The sequence below is a fragment of the Mercenaria mercenaria genome, chromosome 10 (assembly GCF_021730395.1).
Source record: "Mercenaria mercenaria strain notata chromosome 10, MADL_Memer_1, whole genome shotgun sequence".
NCBI lineage: Eukaryota > Metazoa > Mollusca > Bivalvia > Venerida > Veneridae > Mercenaria > Mercenaria mercenaria.
The window spans coordinates 69,442,471-69,461,223 of NC_069370.1; the positions used below are offsets into that span (position 1 = coordinate 69,442,471).

General features: G+C 37.8%; 1 protein-coding gene and 1 long non-coding RNA gene across 9 annotated transcripts in view; both read right to left on the reverse strand.

Annotated features, from left to right (window-relative positions):
- The window catches only part of LOC123561343 (uncharacterized), a 61,062-nt gene extending 47,038 nt beyond the window's left edge, over positions 1-14,024 (reverse strand). For 2 of the 8 annotated variants that reach the window (XM_053553297.1, XM_053553296.1), the window contains exons 1-3: positions 13,056-14,023; positions 11,916-12,796; positions 1,163-1,332 (exon numbers count right to left, since the gene is read on the reverse strand). In XM_053553297.1, the coding sequence (XP_053409272.1) occupies positions 1,163-1,307 (145 nt within the window). In that variant the 5' untranslated portion in view covers positions 1,308-1,332; positions 11,916-12,796; positions 13,056-14,023. Of the gene's footprint in view, positions 1-1,162; positions 1,333-11,915; positions 12,797-13,055 lie in introns of those variants that run through there. The other 6 variants (XM_053553298.1, XM_053553294.1, XM_053553299.1 and 3 more) reach the window with 5 other exon arrangements.
- Positions 1-18,753, reverse strand: part of LOC128559976 (uncharacterized) — a 168,923-nt gene that overhangs the window by 132,830 nt on the left and 17,340 nt on the right. The gene's annotated exons all lie outside the window — the stretch shown is intronic.

An 18,753-nucleotide genomic window follows, 5' to 3' on the forward strand; every position in this document is an offset into this window, starting at 1 on the left:
ACTTTGACCCAAATAAACAGTAATCTAGACATCAAAGACAACTATCCATTGAAGTTTAAAAGTAACAGACCAAACAATTATCCAACTATTGACCATTTTCAGTGTAAAGAGAATGACTTTGATCTTTGACTTAAAATTCCCCAAAAATACAACTGTCATCATTCTGCAGATCAGATAAAGACGTATCCGGGAGTAACCAGTGTGCATCTTTTTGCGCATTCACTTTCATGCTACAAAAAGCTTATAAATTGTTTTAAAATACGGATAATTCAGCAGAACACAGTGAATTGATCAGTTTATCAATAAATATTTATAGATATAATAAACAATTTGACTGCAATGAGCCAGATATGAGTTGCTCAATAAGTGATAAGGTTTTATCAGAAGAAATGGTGAAACAGTTGCAAATAGTGGACATTGCCTCCAGTATTTTAAATAACCCATTAATCGCAATGGTTTTTATGGTTTAAATCAATTGTTCATGGAGTTACTATCAGATGGGAAGATTGAAAATGTTTTAAAGGGTAAAAAAGCATTGACAGAATGTTTACTGAATATTAAAAGTTTAAAAGGGAGGTAATTAAATGCTATATATTTAGGAAACAAGCAAGGCGACCTGTAGGTTTTTTAACATTTTCTAATGAAATATATGTTGATCTATATATACAAGAAAAAATGTACATTTCTCCGCACTAGGTTTTTTTTTATTCATGAAAACATTTATATTTTATCTGTAATAACCGATATAGTTGTTATTCCAGATTTTACACATAGACCATGTGCGGCTGAAATTAAGTTTTTAGTAAATAACATACCAGTATTATCAAATATCTTGGAATATTATCACCTGGCTTTTCTATTATAAAGTATAATACATAGTTTTCTGATTTTTGGTAACTGATTTTTTTTTGCCCGTTTTTTTTGTTAAATGCTGAATAGTGGTGTTCTAAAAATAGTCAACATACAGGAGTTAGCATGGCAACTGATAGTTATGAAGTTTGTTTTTATTTTATTAGAAAATTTTCTGCGCTACAACTTATTCCAGGATACGTCTTTAAACATTATTTATATACTGACCAGGCATGGTCTACTAATTGACCAGTCAGCAAAATAATATTTGCCCCTCTAGAATCTATTTTTAGCCAGTATGAAAAATACCTACCTCCAATCTTCTGGTCAAAGTCTGTGTATGACAATCCTGGCAAGAGAACCTCTGCAGAAAATCTGTCCTCACTGACTCGATACTTGATCAGCCTATCTGGTTGGATCGTGCTGATGTCTGGAAGATGGCTGAATTTAGATGCCATTGTTTTGTTGAACAGTTTTTTTTTTCTGAAAAAATTAAAGGTTCCTTTTAAAGAGCATTGAATGGGGCTCTAAAAGTTATTACTTTTTTAACAGTAATATGGGACACGAATGAAAATATATCAGTAGTTTTACAGGAGTAGCCTAGACAAGCCTTTCTGACTGACAGACACAATCAGACACCTGGGTAGAACCATACGGGAGTAGCCTAGACAAGCCTTTCTGGCTGATAGACACAATCAGACACCTGGGTAGAACCATCCAGGAGTAGCCTAGACAAGCCTTTATGACTGACAGACACAATCAGACACCTGGGTAGAACCATCCAGAAGTAGCCTAGACAAGCCTTTCTGGCTGACAGACACAATCAGACCTGGGTAGAACCATCCAGGAGTAGCCTAGACAAGCCTTTTATGACTGACAGAAACAATCAGAAACCTGGGTAGAACCAACCAGGAGTAGCCTAGACAAGCCTTTCTGGCTGACAAACACAATCAGACACCAAGACACACAAGAAAATCAATAATAAAGCAAAAGCCAAACGTTCTTTTTGCCTATATTAACAAGAGATCACAGAGTGATCTTGGCGCCCACCAATGTGCCATTTTTGAGTGTTCCAAATTCAAGACTTACTGACTAGCTCAAGGTCAAATTTCATTTCTGTACACAACACTGTGCATGCGGTTCAAATTCGAAAGCTGTAGCTTGAAAAATGTGAAAGTAGGTCGCTAGATCAATTTCAAGGACAAAGTTCTTTGTACACAAGACTATGCATGTGCATCAAGTTTAAAGGCTGTAGCTTGAGAAATTTGAAAGTAGGTCACTAGGTCTATCTTAAGGTCAAAGTTTAATGCGGTACACAAAACTATGCAAGTGGTCCAAATTTGAAGGCTGTAGCTTGAGAAATGTGTAAGTAGGTCACTAGGTCAAAATCAAGGTCAAATTTCGCTTCAGAACATAAATCTGTGCATGTTATCTAAATCTGAAGCCTGTACCTTCAAAAATGTGAAAGTAGGTCACTAGGTCAATGTCAAGGTCAAAGTTTGTTTCGGTACACAATCCTATACATATGGTCTAAATTTGAAGCCTGTAGCTACAGAAATGTGAAAGTAGGTCACTAGGTCAATCTTAAGGTCAAAGTTCATTTCGGTTTACAAAACTATGCATGTGGTCCAAATTTGAAGACTGTAGCTTGAGAAATGTAAAAGTAGGTCACTAGGTCAAAATCAAGGTCAAATTTTATTTCGAAATACAAAACTATGCATGTGATCCAAATTTGAAGCCTGTACCTTCAAAAATGTGAAAGTAGGTCACTAGGTCAATGTAAAGGTCAAAGTTTGTTTCGGTACAAAAAATTATGCATGTGGTCCAGATTTGAAGGCTGTAGCTTAAGAAATGTGTAAGTAGGTCACTAGGTCAAAATCAAGGTCAAATTTTATTTCGGAATACAGAACTATGCATATGGTCCAAATTTGAAGCTTGTACCTTCAAAAATGTGAAAGTAGGTCACTAGGTCAATGTCAAGGTCAAAGTTTGTTTCGGTACATAAAAACATGTGGTCCAAATTTGAAGGCTGTAGCTTGAGAAATGTGAAAGTAGGTCACTGGGTCAAAATCAAGGTCAAATTTCATTTCGGAACACGTGGTCCAAATTTGAAAATGGAAAGAAGGTCACTAGGTCAATGTCAAGGTCAATGTCAAGGTCAAAGTTTTTTTGATACACAAAACTATGCATGTGGTCAAAATTTGAAGGCTATAGCTTGAGAAAATGTGAAAGTAGGTCACTAGGTCAAATTTCATTTCGAAACACAAATTTATGCATGTGGTCCAAATTTGAAGAATGTACCTTCAAAAATGTGAAAGTAGGTCACTAGGTCAATGTCAAGGTCAAAGTTTTTCTCGGTACACAAAACTATGCATGTGGTCCAAATTTGAAGGCTGTAGCTTAAGAAATGTGAAAGTAGGTCACTAGGTCAAAATCAATGTCAAATTTTATTTCAAAACACAGAACTATGCATAGGGGTTAAATTTGACGCCTGTACCTTCAAAAATGTGAAAGTAGGTCACTAAGTCAAAATCAAGGTCAAAGTTTTTTCTGGTGCACAAAACTATGCATGTGGTCCAAATTTGAAGGCTGTAGCTACAGAAATGTGAAAGTAGGTCACTAGGTCAAAATCAAGGTCAACTCATGTCAAGGTTCATCTTGCCACTCAAAAATATACATATGGTCCAAATTTGAATGTTGTAGTTATTGACAAGAAGATTTTAAAAGCTTTTCTCTATATAAGTCAATATGAAACATGTGACCCCGGGGCAGGCCATATTTGACCCTAGGGGGATAATTTGAAAAAACTTGGTAGAGAACCACTAGATGATGCTACATTACAAATATCAAAGCCCTAGGCTTTGTGGTTTGGACAAGAAGATTTTCAAAGCTTTTCCCTATATAAGTCTATGTAAACCATATGACCCCCAGGGTGGGGCCATATTTGACCCTAGGGGGATAATTTGTACAATCTTATTAGAAGACCACTAGATGATGTCACATACAAAATATCAAAGCCCTAGGCCCTGTGGTTTTGAACAAGAGGTTTTTCAAAGTTTTCCATATATAGGTCTATATAAACCATGTGACCCCCAGGGCAGGGCCATATTTGACCCCAGGGAAATAATCTGAATCATATTGGTAGAGGACCACTAGATGATGCTTCATATCAAATATCAAAGCCCTAGGCTCTGTGGTTTTGGACAAGAAGGTTTTCAAAGTTTTTCCCTATATAAATCTATGTAAATTATGGAAATAAACAAAGGGCCATAACTCACTCATAAATTGTTAAACCAGTCTGATTTTCAGGGGGACACAACTAGGGTACCAATACATCATTCTGACAAAGTTTGGTCAAAATCCCCCCAGTAGTTTCTGAGGAGATGCGAAAACGAGAAATTGTTAACGGACGGAATGACGGACGAACGGACCACGGACGCAGAGTGATTTGAAGATGATGGTGGGCTAATAAATGTGTACTGAGTGACAGGGGTTATAGTGAAACTGTTCTTTTGCTAAAGAAGTGCTGCATTTAGACCACTTTTTCTCTGATCCCTCAGGTCAATGTCACTGCCAGCTCACTGTTACTCACTACGGAAAAGGCATAAATTAACCGCCTCAGTAGCCTAGTGGTATAGTGTCCAATTTAGGCGCCGGATGCCATGGATATAATCCCTGGCAAGATATCTGAGTAAAAAAGCCTTAAAATTATCCCAAATGACCATGTGTATGGACTAAAGTAAATGGCATCAAGAAGGCAATTAGTATTTAACAAAGGTGAGTATTTCAGCTTGTTGGAAAAATAATCAGTTGTCTAGAAAAAGTTTGTAAATAATGAAAAATGGGTCAAAACTAAAAACAGTTTGACCTAATTTCCATATATAACATGTACAAGTTCTTATTCAAAAGTACCTCAGGTTAGAAATTACTTAAAGCGGAAATAAAAAAAAACAACACTTGTTTAAGTAACAGCACTGACTGCTCTCCAATAGTTTTAAACTAAGAATCAAGTATATGGGGGCTATATTATACAGTGTGGCCATATCACATAATCAAATGGGCACGGAACACGTGAAAATCGGCCTCGATTCAGGTATGTTTTTCCTTGATTTCTCGGCTTATACTGAAACATAGCGCAGAGTACCCGACATTGTAATAGCTATATGCGGTTAATAGAGATTTTATAAACGTCCCCGTGGTTTTTGAAACTATTCATGAAAAGTTCCTCTAACGATTGGAAACGACGGGCATGGAACACACGCATCGAGTAAAAGCAAGACTCGATGAATCCGGACACGAAACCCCAGGTGCACAACTACACATGTTGCCAACATTCCTGTAAAGTTTTGTGATTCTAGGTCAAATACTTTTGGAGCTAGGCGCGACACAACACTAAAATGACCAATTTTTACAAAATCAGGGCCCATAACTCATACATGACTGAATGAATCCGGACGCGAAACCCCAGGTGCACAACTACACATGCTGACCAACATTCCTGTAAAGTTTTGTGACTCTCCATCAAATACTTTTGGAGCTAGGCGTGACACAACATTCTCGGAAGGACGGAAGACGGATGGACAAGGGCAAATCTATATGCACCCCCCCCCCCCCCCCCCCCCACAAAAGTGGGGGCATAAAAATGGGCTGTTAACAGACCGTGGCTGCTTAGAACACTGACCGCAACAGGCTTTGTACTTTTTGTACAAGTAATATACTGATAATTTCGTGACGGGTTGCGAGTCCTGTAACTCGACAATGTAACAAAATACGTCCTATGTTTAAACTTTAGAACATGTCATACACTGCTTGATTACAACTTTCCTCTTTCATTGTGAGCTTGGTGCGTGTTCTGTATTAAAGAAATTGATGTATTTTGGCAGGAAGCAAATTACTTGTTATTTAAGTATATAGATCTAAACCACTGTTAGTTTATTTTTTCCGCTTATAATAGCTGGGCCCTAACTTTTAGGCTGGGCCCCTAGAATTTGACTGTAAGGAGCCCAGATGGCTAATAGGGTCTGAGTGTTAATTTATATCCCTGTCTATAGTCAATGACTGGAAGTCTGGCATATCACTGTAGAATTTGCGCAGTCCATCCTTTATGCCTTCAAAGTCTGCTCTCTTGTACTGGAGCACCTTGCATGGCGGTACAGCTGTCTTGTTTGGGCGGAGACTGGCTTCTATGTAGATCGCATCATGGTCGGAGATACCAGGTATCACTTTGATGTTATTTACTAGGCAATTATTATTGGTAAAGAATAAGCCTAAGATGCTTTCTGTAGTATCAGTCACTCTAGTTGGTTCTGTTACAAGTTGGTGAAGGAATCTGTTGTTTGCCATGGAGGAGTTGGTTACAGAGTCTTGGTTTGGAGGCAGATCCCTTGGTGGAGTTGGTATCCCAATCAATATCACCCAGGTTTAAATCCCCGCTCAACCAGGTATGTACATTTGACGGTATACGGGAGATGCTGGTGTCAAGGCTTGCTAGATAATCAGGAGTGTCGGCATTCGGTGGATGGTATAAGGCACCTACATATAGGTGGCTGCTCCCGGTTACTGTAATATGAACCCATATCATCTCACTGTCGCAGTCTGACTTTCGTTCTTCTGGTTCTAAGCTCTGTAGGTCATTACCCACAAGGATGAAAACACCTTCGCCTTTCTTGTTGTTCCTGTCTCATCTGTAAGCTTTATAAGTGTTGGGGAAGACCTCTGTGCTTAAATGGTGATCTGAAAGACAGGACTCTGTCCCAATTACAATATCTGGGCTGATTGTACTGCACATGGAGTCTAATGATACTTTTTTCCCAACCACTGACTGGCAGTTTAGGCTTAATAATTTTAATGGTAGATCTGTACGTTGATTCTGGCTGATTTGAATTGGCTGAATTTCACTAACAGTTATCATTACTTATTCATTAGGAAATCTATTACCGGATGGCTAAAATGCAAGCAAGGCATTATTCGTAAGAAATTTGAGTGCTTTCTGGTGTTTAAATGATATCTGGTGCTCCACTATGCACTGAAATTTGAAGTATTGTAGTGCCAGCATACGGTCTGGTACGGCCTACGGGGTGCTAGCCTGAACCCTGAACACAGCAAGAGTGATTTCCTTTGGTGCAGGCAGCATGAAGAGACGTTGCTGGTGTTGCTAGTCAATATTATTTGGCTATTGTCCCGAACAGCTTAAAGTACAGACTGATTCCACCTGGTAAATTTCCCACAGTTACAATATTGGTGGCAGCGGTTCATTTAGAGCCCATATTTCGCCGACCAATAAATCGCTACCAAACTTTTTATTTTTAGGCTTGGCCAACTTGCCAGTCTGAGAACGGTTGTGACTTGTGTTGGAAAAGGGACCAGGTGCGGCATAATTGAATTTATTTGATTACGTTCTTGGTCGAGCCCGAGGCTAGAAAAGAGCCCAGTGCTTGGTCACATGTTAAGACTGGAGATACTCTAGCTGGGCCTGGGGACTTGATCACCCCTAGACCGAGAATGCATAATGTATCTTCTGGTATGCACAGGCCATTATTGAAAACTCAAGCTGAATTCCTTGGGACACCAGCATCGGGCAGGAATAAGGTATCGTTACCAGAAACGAAACTGAATTTCAACCTTAGTGAAGGTAGCACTCCTTTTGGTGATGATAGTAATTGCAATGCAAGTAGGCCATCATCAGATGGGGGAGTGGGAGCCGACTATAGTCAGCTGGCAAAGAAATTAAGTTCTTTACAAAAGCATTTGACATTTGATGGTAAGGGCAGCTGGGAAGCTTTTGATTTAAAGTTTACCAGATATGCTGAGGCATGTGGATGGTCAGATGCTGAGAAATTTGAGGGCTTGTGCTGGTGTCTTACTGGCAAAGCTATAGACTATTATGTATTGATACATGATAGTGGTAAGGTGAACTCCTACTAGAGTTTACATAGTAAGCTTGAGGCATGGTTTGGTGAGCACAAGTTGCCAGCTGCAGCTCAATTGCAATTTCAACAGGCTTGCCAGGAAGAGGGCGAGTCGTTAGATGATTTTGCAGACCGGCTTTTGACACTTGCAGTAAGAGCGTTCAGAGGCCTGCCAGATTCCTTTGTGACTAATCAAGTCATAAGTTGTTTCTGTCAGGGCCTGTTGGATAAGAATGCAGGCAATCATGTGTTTATGCTTGGTCCTACGAGTATCCAGCAGGCCAAGCAGGTAGTCTGTAAATATGAACAGGCACACGTGGCCATTTTTGGTATATCAAAGCACCCACCTCAAGTTCAAAGAGGAGGAATGGTGCAAAGAGGAGGAACCTGTATTTGCAGTGGGAGAAATGGCCGGTAGCACACAAGGGGCACCGGATAATAGGACTGTCATGGAGGCACTTAAGCAATTAGAGCTTAAATTTGAAGAAGTCATGGCAGTCAGATCCAGTAGAGGTGGATCTGGTGAACTACCATAGAGGCTTTATAAAAGCAGAATCTGTTTTATGCTTTGACAGGCAAACTTCTGTTTGTGTAGCGGGGGGAGTAGTTCAGAGTTTTAGAAACTTTGATAGGAGGCTCTGATGCAACCGCCTGGGTTAGCCTTGCCAATGGGGATGGATGAGTTTATGTTTGACACCAATGCATTGAATAATTAGATCAATGCATGGGTACCATAGGTCCAAGGCGGCAAGGAGAAGGTCATTGCATATGGTAGTTATGTTCTTATTTGGTCAGCTGTTTATTGTACGGAATGACCACTCAAGTTTGTGGTGGTTCATGGGGTTCCAAGACCCTTAAGGTCAACTGGTGAGACGGTGGTCGGAGGAGCTGTCTCGGTTAAATATTTTGCTGCAGCATGGGGTAGGTTGTTAGCATGATAAAGCTAAGGCAATGTCTTGAATGCCGGTTGGAGGCATTGCCAAGAGTGTCATGCTGGGTCACGACTGGAGCAGTTACCCTGTGGCAGGTGTAATTACTGTTAAGAAGACAACGAAAGTTGGGGTCCTTTTACCTGGTAGACGACGCAGTGCCGTTGGTCATAGGGACACACCGAAGCTTACATCATAGAGCATTTGAGGGACCTAGGACCAACAAGGACATGGGTACGACTGTCTACGGGTATCTTGATGTAGACGACGCAGTGCCGTTGGTAAAGGGGTTACCTGGAGTGTACATCACAGAGCATCCAGGGAACCTGAGACCAACGAGGGCATGGGTACGACTGTCTACGGGTATCACGATAGAACCACAGATGTCACCAAGGGTAAGAGTGGCAAGCCAGTCCTTGCAATAGTAGTCTCAGATGCGGGATGACCCTTCTGGGAAAATAGCCTACCAGATGAAGTAATTTTCGGTGCTGGTATGAATTTAGACTACTCTGAGAAAGTAAGCTCCTTTGTGGTAGATATGTTTAAAGGTGCTGTTGTAAACATGAACATGGTGACCACAAGGAAGGCTGAGACTGAGGCTGTTTAGGGCCTCGGTAATACAGTCACGTCTGGACAGTCAGGTTCAGTGCCTACTGTAAAACAACCAAGTTCACAGTCTAAGGTCCTATCCCCCGGAAAGGACAAACTAAAAAGACTTGCTGTGCCTACGTATGCGACAGGTACCTCTGACTCTACACAGGGTCTGGGGTCTAGCCTTCAGAGTTCGATCTCGGTACCAGACCAAGGAGCTCTGAGGGATAAAACTGGACTGTGTAGTTCGTGGTTCTCAGTAGTGGAGCTGATTGATGAGCAGAAACAGGTTGAGAAGTTGCTGTTTGTTTTGGATTGGCAACGAGGTAGGACAGATTCAGCATGGTCCGATCTGTTCCGTGCCAGTCAAGCGGCTGAGTCAAATCAGTGAAACAAGGAACAATTTCTTCTGTTTGATTACAAGTGTTTTATGTCAGTGTGACTTAGGTCAAGATGGCATTCATCTTGGTATGCTGAAAAGTCTGAAGGAGGAAGCTACTGTAATCAGTCATAGCCTTCCTCTTTCAAACATCGGACTCTGAAACAGATTAGTCCGGTGAAGCCTCGTCCAAGAGACCCCAGATGAGGAAAGTATGGCCTCACACAATTTTACTAGGATAGGGCAGGCACTGCAAGGCCCTGTTACAGAGGAGACTTGAGCTCTGCTTGAACTACCAGTAAAGTTACCTAGGCCCCCCTCTGTTAGGTAAAGCTCAGGTAGAAGCAACTGTGTGAGGTAAGGATCAGCCGCCTGTTTGACTAAAGATTGTTTCATGGTAAATGTTGGGCTGCTGACCATTCTTGGAGTAGGAACAGTTCTTACGATAGCACTGACTATCTTTAGAAGAAATGAGTCTGTTTAAGCCATAGGGCTGATCCTGTTGCACGGTTGTCAGACTATTCCCCCACAAGACAATTCCCCCTCAAGACAATTCCCCCCCAAGACAGTTCACTCCCTGACAATTCCCCCCACAATGTTATGTAAGGGTGACAGTTCCCCCCCCCCCCATATTAAAATATGATTAAAGGGTTGTAAATTTTATTTAATACTGAAAATATATTCATATTGATAACAAATCAGATATATGTCATAACTTTATTTTTACTTTTCTTTTACAGTTCAGGTTATGTAAAAAATATAGACATAATAAAAATTGTTCATATTAATAACAAATCAGATATAAGGTCATACTTTTATATTTACTTTTTTACCATTCATAAGAAAACATCATGATAAATGTAAAAAAAAAAGTTAAAAAAGAATATATATTGTAAAATTGTATGTTAAAAAAGAATATATTGAAAACAAATTAGGTCTATTATGATTATATTTTCACTACTTTTGCTAAAAATCAGAAAGATATGATTGAATCTGTGTTGCCATCTCAAACATACATCACACTGTACTCCATGCTGCCTAGGACGCACTATGTTTTTACAATTAATACACAAATCTGTTGTCTGTGACATGATATATTAATTAAAGATCACAAAGTAAAATATCCAGAAATTATATCCAATTAAACAGAAATCAATCACTATCTTAAATTTCAGCATGCAAGGTTATTAAACATGTACGAATGAAAGTAAATAAATTTTCTTATCTTATATAGGGAAATATGAACTTGATTGTTACAACTTTTTTTATTAACAAATTGATAATTAGTATAATTTAACTTCATTGTCAATATCAAAGTTCTTTTTTAAATAGATCAAAAACATCACAAAAAATGTAGGGATATTCTTGGATTGTTAATTTCAATTATGCCTAAAAGATTAAAGGACATCAAAGTTATCCAATAATAAGCTGATAATTAGTATAATTTTACGCGATGATCATAATTAGATGATATATAGCCCTTTGATTAAATCAAATCTGATTTAAGGGTACTTTTGCAATGTCTAATTAAATAAAACAGATTTACAGATTAAAGGATATACTTATCCAATCATCTGTTAATAACAAGAAATACAAACAATGTCAATTAACTGTTCTTAGATATGATGACAAAGATCACCTTAGAACAAAATTGTTAAAAAAATGTATTTTTACATCAATATAAAGAAAAAATAAGACAAAAAGATTAAGGTGACAATTCCCCCCCAGTCTGGGGGGGAATTGTCAGAGAGGGAATTGTCAGGGGGGGAACAGTCTTGGGGGGGAACTGTCTGGAATTCCTGTTGCACTATGGATGCGGAGATCCATGGCTGCTGGTAGCGCTGGTGTTGTGACTGAAGTGACACAATACTAGTACTGGTTAAACCCAGGAAATCTCATATTTATGAGCAGAGACCTTGGTATAGTTCCTTGGTCTAAGATACCATGGTCTACTTACATGGTGTAGGGACTACCTCCTTTCAATAGGACGGGGAGGAGTGTAGTGCCCGCATACGGTCTGGTATGGCCTACGGGGCGATAGCCTGAACCCGGAACACAGCAAGAGCGATTTCCCTTGGCGCGGGCAGCACGAAAAGACGTTGCTGGTGTTGCTTGTCAATATTATTTGGCTACTGTCCTGAAGAGCATAAAGTACAGACTGATTCCAACTGGTAAGTTTCCCACAGTTACAATAGTATTTCCCTTCTAACATATTTGTAGCTATATGACAACATGAAATCACCAAAAATATATATGTACCTGCTCAAACTAATCCTTCAACAAGCGGTTGTGTTGATTCACAATGATGCTAGCAATTCATATATGTGGTTGTGAACTGGTGAATCACGAGCGACTTTTTGTCCTGGTCAAAATTTAGTACGACTACGAGTTAAAATATGTGACGGAGATATTGTGCAGTTTTCAATGCAGCAGCACTCTTTTTTTGTGACCTCTTGGTATTCTCAAATGATGACATTCGCAATTAGATACAGAAATACATGAAAGAAATATCGAGTATGCAAAAAGTGTAATTTTTGTTGAAAAGAAGTTGTTTACACGATAGACTGTTTTTACGACATTTACTATTCCCTGTACTTGACGTACCATACCGTACCTTCTTTCGATTTGAATTTTACATCTTCAAATCCAAGTCAGTCACTGGAAAGTTTTATTAAGACAAAGTACTTAATGCTGTTAAACGAAAATACAAAAAATGTCTCCATAACAACGCGGCTCACAAAAGTGCAATCGTTCAAAAGCTTCTGAGAGATGAAAATACGGGGAAAAACAATTCATCCCGCTTACTCACCAGATCTAAGACTTTGTGACTTTTTCCTCTTTCCAAGGGTGAAAAAGATGCTGAGTGGAATAATTGTGCATGGATCATAATACCTTATGTACTGTTCAAAGTCTGTGAAGAACTTTTTATCTTTTGAGGTATAATTTGGTTTTACCTGTTCTTGAAATAGGTCTCTGAAAAGCTGTTCAGAGCTTATATTCATTGGTTCACAATGCGGCGGAAAAACTAATTTATCTTTACCATTTACCTTTATCCTTATTTTATAAATGTCACTCCTTTTATTCCACGGGTATAGTAAGATCATTAGATAGGTCAGATCTAGACTGGACGGCTTAACAATCTGTAATATAACGATCGTCATATCAAAATCAAGTTCTTATTTCTACTTGAATACAATAGTACAAATACATCAATGATCTATTTACGAAATACTTCGTACCAAATTTACAACTGATTTCATGGAATGGGAATGACAAAAGTAAGTGTTTTTCTTTGAATGCGACATGAATAGTACAAGTCGAACTTCTGCCGTGACATCATTTAAGATGGTATATAAAACTGAAATAAAAACACAACATTTCAATCCTTTTAACACTTACTTTAAATGATTTAGGAACGATATGGATTGAATTCGGCTGCTTTAATGTCGTCCTGTAATATTTTACTGGTATTGGGAAACATACATTTGTGAATGCCATGGCTAAAAGGTACCACTCCAATGTGTATTTACCTAAATATAATAATTATTATTGACAATAATGGTTCAAAATAAAAGGTAACAGAAAAACAAACCAGCAACCATTAAAATAACAATGTTTATTATGAAAAGAAACAATTCAGATACCTTGCAAAAAGTTAATTAGCTGTAAAATCCAGTTATATTATGTAAGAATAGTTCAAGTCCTGCCCTGGGGCCGTATTCATAAAGCATCTTAAGTATAAGTTTTGACTTAAGTTTAAGATTTTACTTAAGTTTGTGGTGATTTCAACTTAAGTCTATGTAAAAACTTAAGTTCTAGTCATAAAACAGCTAAAACTTAAGATACGTAAGAAATGACTTAAGTCAGAAAATAAAATAGCGTGGTGAGTACGATTAAAGTGTTGTTTTCAGATAAAAGCACTTTAAACATAATTGTGCATGTTGTATCTGTCTGAAATTAATGTTGTTTTTTTTTAATGTTTTCGTCCACAATAATAAAATATGTTTTCGTCCACAATAAAAACAAGAATTACTTATTAAGTTGTTTTATGAATAACAAATATACTCAAGTAAAATAAATTTCTAACCTAAGTAATACTTAAATAAATAATCAATTTCTTATATTTATACTTAAGATGCTTTATGAATACGGCCCCTGGTCAAATTTAAATCCAATCAGTACTAATTCCAAATCTGTCGCACAATCCAAACTTTATTTAGTATATCCAAAGGATATAAGTCCTCTCTTTAAAGATTGTTTTTAAATCCACAAAGTTAACGTATATCCATCAAATGTTAAATGTCCAAACTGATAATAATTTGTTATTAAGAATTACAAGAAAGTTTTTCAATAAGATCTTACTTTAGGTTCTGCTCTGTCTTCAGATAGCTTTCTATTTAAAGCATCATGGAAGGTTCCAACACTTTCATATATAACGAAGAATAAAAAGAAGATTCTGGAAAAATCCTGAATACCCCATACTTTGAAATAGTGTAAACACCCAGTTAATTGAACCTTCTAGAAAACCATAGTCTATAAATAACTTATAAACATACTTCATGTGTCAAACTTAGAGAGGCTTTATCAACAGCAGCGTTGTTAGTGCCGTGTGGCGGCCGTAAAAAGTCTCCCCGTACATTCGATCAGGGCTGTTATATTTCGATCTTCTCAGATCGTTCAGCACGACTTTTATGTCGTGTTATTGGTACTGTTTAGTTTCTCAACATGACCATTTCGGCCTGGGTGGTTCCAATACTCCCGCTTTCATAGCCTTGGGTATTGTTTAATCACCCCTTGGATATGGTGCCTGCTTTTTAATTTTGTCTTTTGACAGTTCCAGTGATACGCAGGCTCCATAACCTGAGATCCCCTTCCTAAATTCCAGTTGGTTTAGTTCTGCCCATTGTTTTCTCGTTTGGGGCAAACCCTTTACTTTAACTGGGGATCAAACGCCGCTCTTCTTGGAATTACACGCCTCAACACGTGTATCATTGAAGGTTCCGTGTTCACCGCCGTTTGATTACATCTGCGGATGTCTCTAAATTGCTTTTTGTACTTTTAGCATGTGTAAATGTTGAGTTCTGCTCAACCCGGGGCTAGAGGGCGTGGACGGTAGCATGCATTTCCACTACCGTCCATGAACAGGCTCAATCAAACCGAGCCGGCAACATTTTCGTTTTTGTCGTGTTGAGCGACCTGCGAAGTTTCCACTTTTCTCTATTTTATCAGTAAATATAGAATAAATACAGTGAACATAGTGAAGAGTGACATGTACCTAACATCTCCCGACATGAAGGAAAAGAAAGTTTTATGTAGTAAAACGTTCTTTTAATGTTACTACATGATATAAATTAAACACACGTTATACATGAAAAAGAAATTGAATGATTTATAATTATAACACAAATACTAAATACATGTAACATTAAGTTGTACAAAGTGAAGACCCTTGGTTCAAATCCTGGATTGGGCATCTGGTGACATGTACCTAACATCTCCCGACATGAAGGAAAAGACAGTTTTATGTAGTAAAACGTTCTTTTAATGTTACTACATGATATAAATTAAACACACGTAATACATGAAAAAGAAATTGAATGATTTATAATTATAACACAAATACTAAATAACATTAAGTTGTATAAAGTGAAGACCCTTGGTTCAAATCCTGGAAAGGGCATCTGGTATAACGTTATTTTTGCCATTGATATATTGAATATCCAAGTTATACACTTGGAGTAAAATATTCCATCTCAACAATCTCTGATTTTTATTTTTCATTTTTAATGAAAGTAAGAAGATCATGGTCACTGAAGACAACAATAGGGTATATGACCGAACTTAAATATACTTCAAAGTGCTGAATTGCCAGACTTAAAGGCTAAACACTCTCTTTCAATCGTAGAGTTATTTCTCTGATGTGATAAACTTTTTTGAGAAATAACAGACAGGACGATTAATTCCAGAATTATCTTCTTGTCGCAATACCCTATCAGCACCAATATCACTAGCATCTACTGCTTACTTAAATGTTTTTTTCAAAATATGGTGCCAGAGGAACTAGTTCGGCCTTCAATTTTTCAAATGATGTTATACATTTATTATTCCAGATAAATTCTGAATATTTAGTAAATAAACTTGTTAAGGGTTCAGCAATTGAAGAAGAATTTTGACAGAATTTTCTGTAATATCCAGACATACCGAGAAAACGCATAAGTTGTCTTTTCTGGTTGGAACTGAAAAAATCAGAGATTGATTCAACCTTAGCATCTATAGATTTAACTTGACCCTGTCCCACATCATGACCTAAGAAAATAACACAATCATTACAAAATTCACTTTTTGATAGATTAATTTTCAACTTTGCCTCACTGACTCTTTTGAAGAAATCCTTGATCGTCTGCAGATGACTTTGCCAAGTGTCATAGTATATGATGACATCGTCAATGTATCCATGACATCCTTTAAGTCCAGAAATAATGGAATTTACAAATCGCTGAATTGCTGCAGGTGATTTTTTCATTCCAGATGGCATGACTTTGTACTGAAATATTCATCCAGGTGTAACCATTGCTGAAACATGTTTAGCTTTATCTGTGAGAGGAACTAGCTAAAATCCTTTTTATAAACAAAAATAATCGTTACAAATTTTGCATGTCCAGCTTTATCAATACAGTTGTAAACTCTTGGCATAGGAAATAAACCAGTTATTGTGAAGCTGTTAACTTTCCTGCAATCTGTACACAACTGGTAAGATTTGTCAGGTTTTGGAACAAGAATGCATGGAGAACTCACTGTGAAACAAATATCTTATTTCCTCTTTTATATATTTTTGTTTTGTTGGGTTTATTCTGTGTGGATGTTGTTTGATTGGGGTAGAATCTGTATGTTCAATGTCATGAAAGATTTTATCAGTTCTAGTAGGTATGTCTGGAAACAAATGTTCATATTCCTGGATAAGTTGTTTCAGCTCATGTCTTTGTTGTTTGTTGAGGCTCCAGATATGAATGTTTTTCATCCAGGTGTTGTAGAATGTCTGAATTCTGAAGTTTTATTTGACCATGGGGAGTGCCGTTATCATATTCAGTTGAAATTTTTAATTCCCACGCTTACAGGTAAAATATTAAACTAAGAGGTTGTGGGACAGAGCGCTTTCTATCAATGTACTCTTTTAGCATATTTAGAGTATTTTTGTTTGCGCCTCCAAGGAGTGTTAAAAATAAAGGTAAAGGTAAATTTTATTAAGAACCGTTAAAAACAATGAAGAATATCCAGCAGGAAAAGCCACGTTCTAAAAACGCAGCCTCCCCAAACGCGCACACGATCAACACACGCACACCACACACGCACACACAAAGCAAACACACAAGGACAAAACAACAAGTAAAGGAACAGTGGGGCACCGCCTTGGAACGGTCAGTGGCAAAACCACCACAGGGGAGCTTAAACCGGTTTATGGTGCACCTAACCTCACTCTTACCCCGACCATGTTCCAAAGTCACAGGACAATGTAAACAAATGTAATGTAAAACACAAAAATTCTCTTGTATATATATATATTCATGCTTTAAATGTAAACTGCCTGAAGATATATGTATTGAAAGCGCTTGCAGTGAAGAATTAAAATAATTGTAAAACACAGAAGTCTGCTGCTGTTTATTCCTTACAAATTGAACTTTTATATATATATTCATGTATATATAAATGCAATCATTAAGAACCTAAAACGCATGTACTCAATGCTATTGCAGGAGACAGAGCAACAAGGGAAACTTCCTTAAGGGCCCGACGAAACAGGCCAGAAGACGGAAATCAAAATAGCTCAGTCCTGGTGGGATTTAAGAACTACTTATCATAGAGTCCTCCACCTGTTCCGTCAGACACAATCAAAGAGGAAAGCGTAGCGTCTAACTGTAAAAGGACTGAACACCAAACATGCGGTGTGTCTCAAAACAGTTGGGTCATAACCTCTTTTAATAAAACGTTTAATGACTTTACTAAATACAATTGGAAAATTGCCATGACCTAAAATCTTACGAAGTCTGTAAACCACATCCCCATAAATAACAGGTTTTGATATACCTTACCCCCAGCAATTTGCTGGTACCCATTTACAGCTGGGTCGACTGAGGCAATCGTGATAAAGTGCCTTGCCCAAGGACACGCCGCTATGGCAGTAGCCAGGACTCGAACCAGGGGCCTTCACCTCCGTAGGAAAGCGTCTTAGCCCTCTGACCAATGTAATTCAGACCACTTTACATCTTTTTAACAGTATAAGGACCATATCCAGCTTGTAATGGTTTACCAGGGATAGTTAAAAGTGCCAAAACTCTACTACCTGGATTTAAACTTGATCATATTTTGATTTCATTTCGTTTTGGGCTGATTGCAAGTTAGAACGCGCCAGTTCACAAGCTTTTGTCAACTTAGTTCTGATGTCAGAAACATACTGTAGCTACTTTAAGGAAGTGTCATCTTCTGAAAGAAATTTCTCTTTAAGTATTTTTTCTCTATACTACCTCTATGTTATTTACCGGATATTTTCCCGCTCATAACCATGGTTCAGGGTAGGATATAGCATGTACAATATGGCTTTTCCTTTCTGATAAGATAAGATAAGATAAATTTTGTTTTAAGTTGGCAAGACAGAAAAACAATACAACATAAGCGGCAAGCGCTTTTTAACCGACTATATATAACAAGGATAAACAGTTAAAACATACAGTAAGAAAGCTGCAAAACAAAAGACAAGGTTATATCACATAGCATGTAGCAGCACATAAATGAGGTTAATCCTGTAAAAGATCTGCTGCTCTTGACCAGAGGCCTAAGAACGGCTTAAGATAATCAGGAATAAAAAACTGATAGGCAAAACAGTCGCAATAAGCTGAATAAAAAATTGCTAAACGAAGATATCACGTCAGATCAGATCTGAAGTGAACTGAACAGCAGCTCCTTCACAGTATTATACAAAGCATAGCATAATAATAAAGTGTAGTAATGACAATAGCACATTCAAAACATATTATGGCAAGCAAGTTACTACATGATAAAAACTAGAAAGCAAGGCATACAACTGAAGCAGCTAAATAAGGAA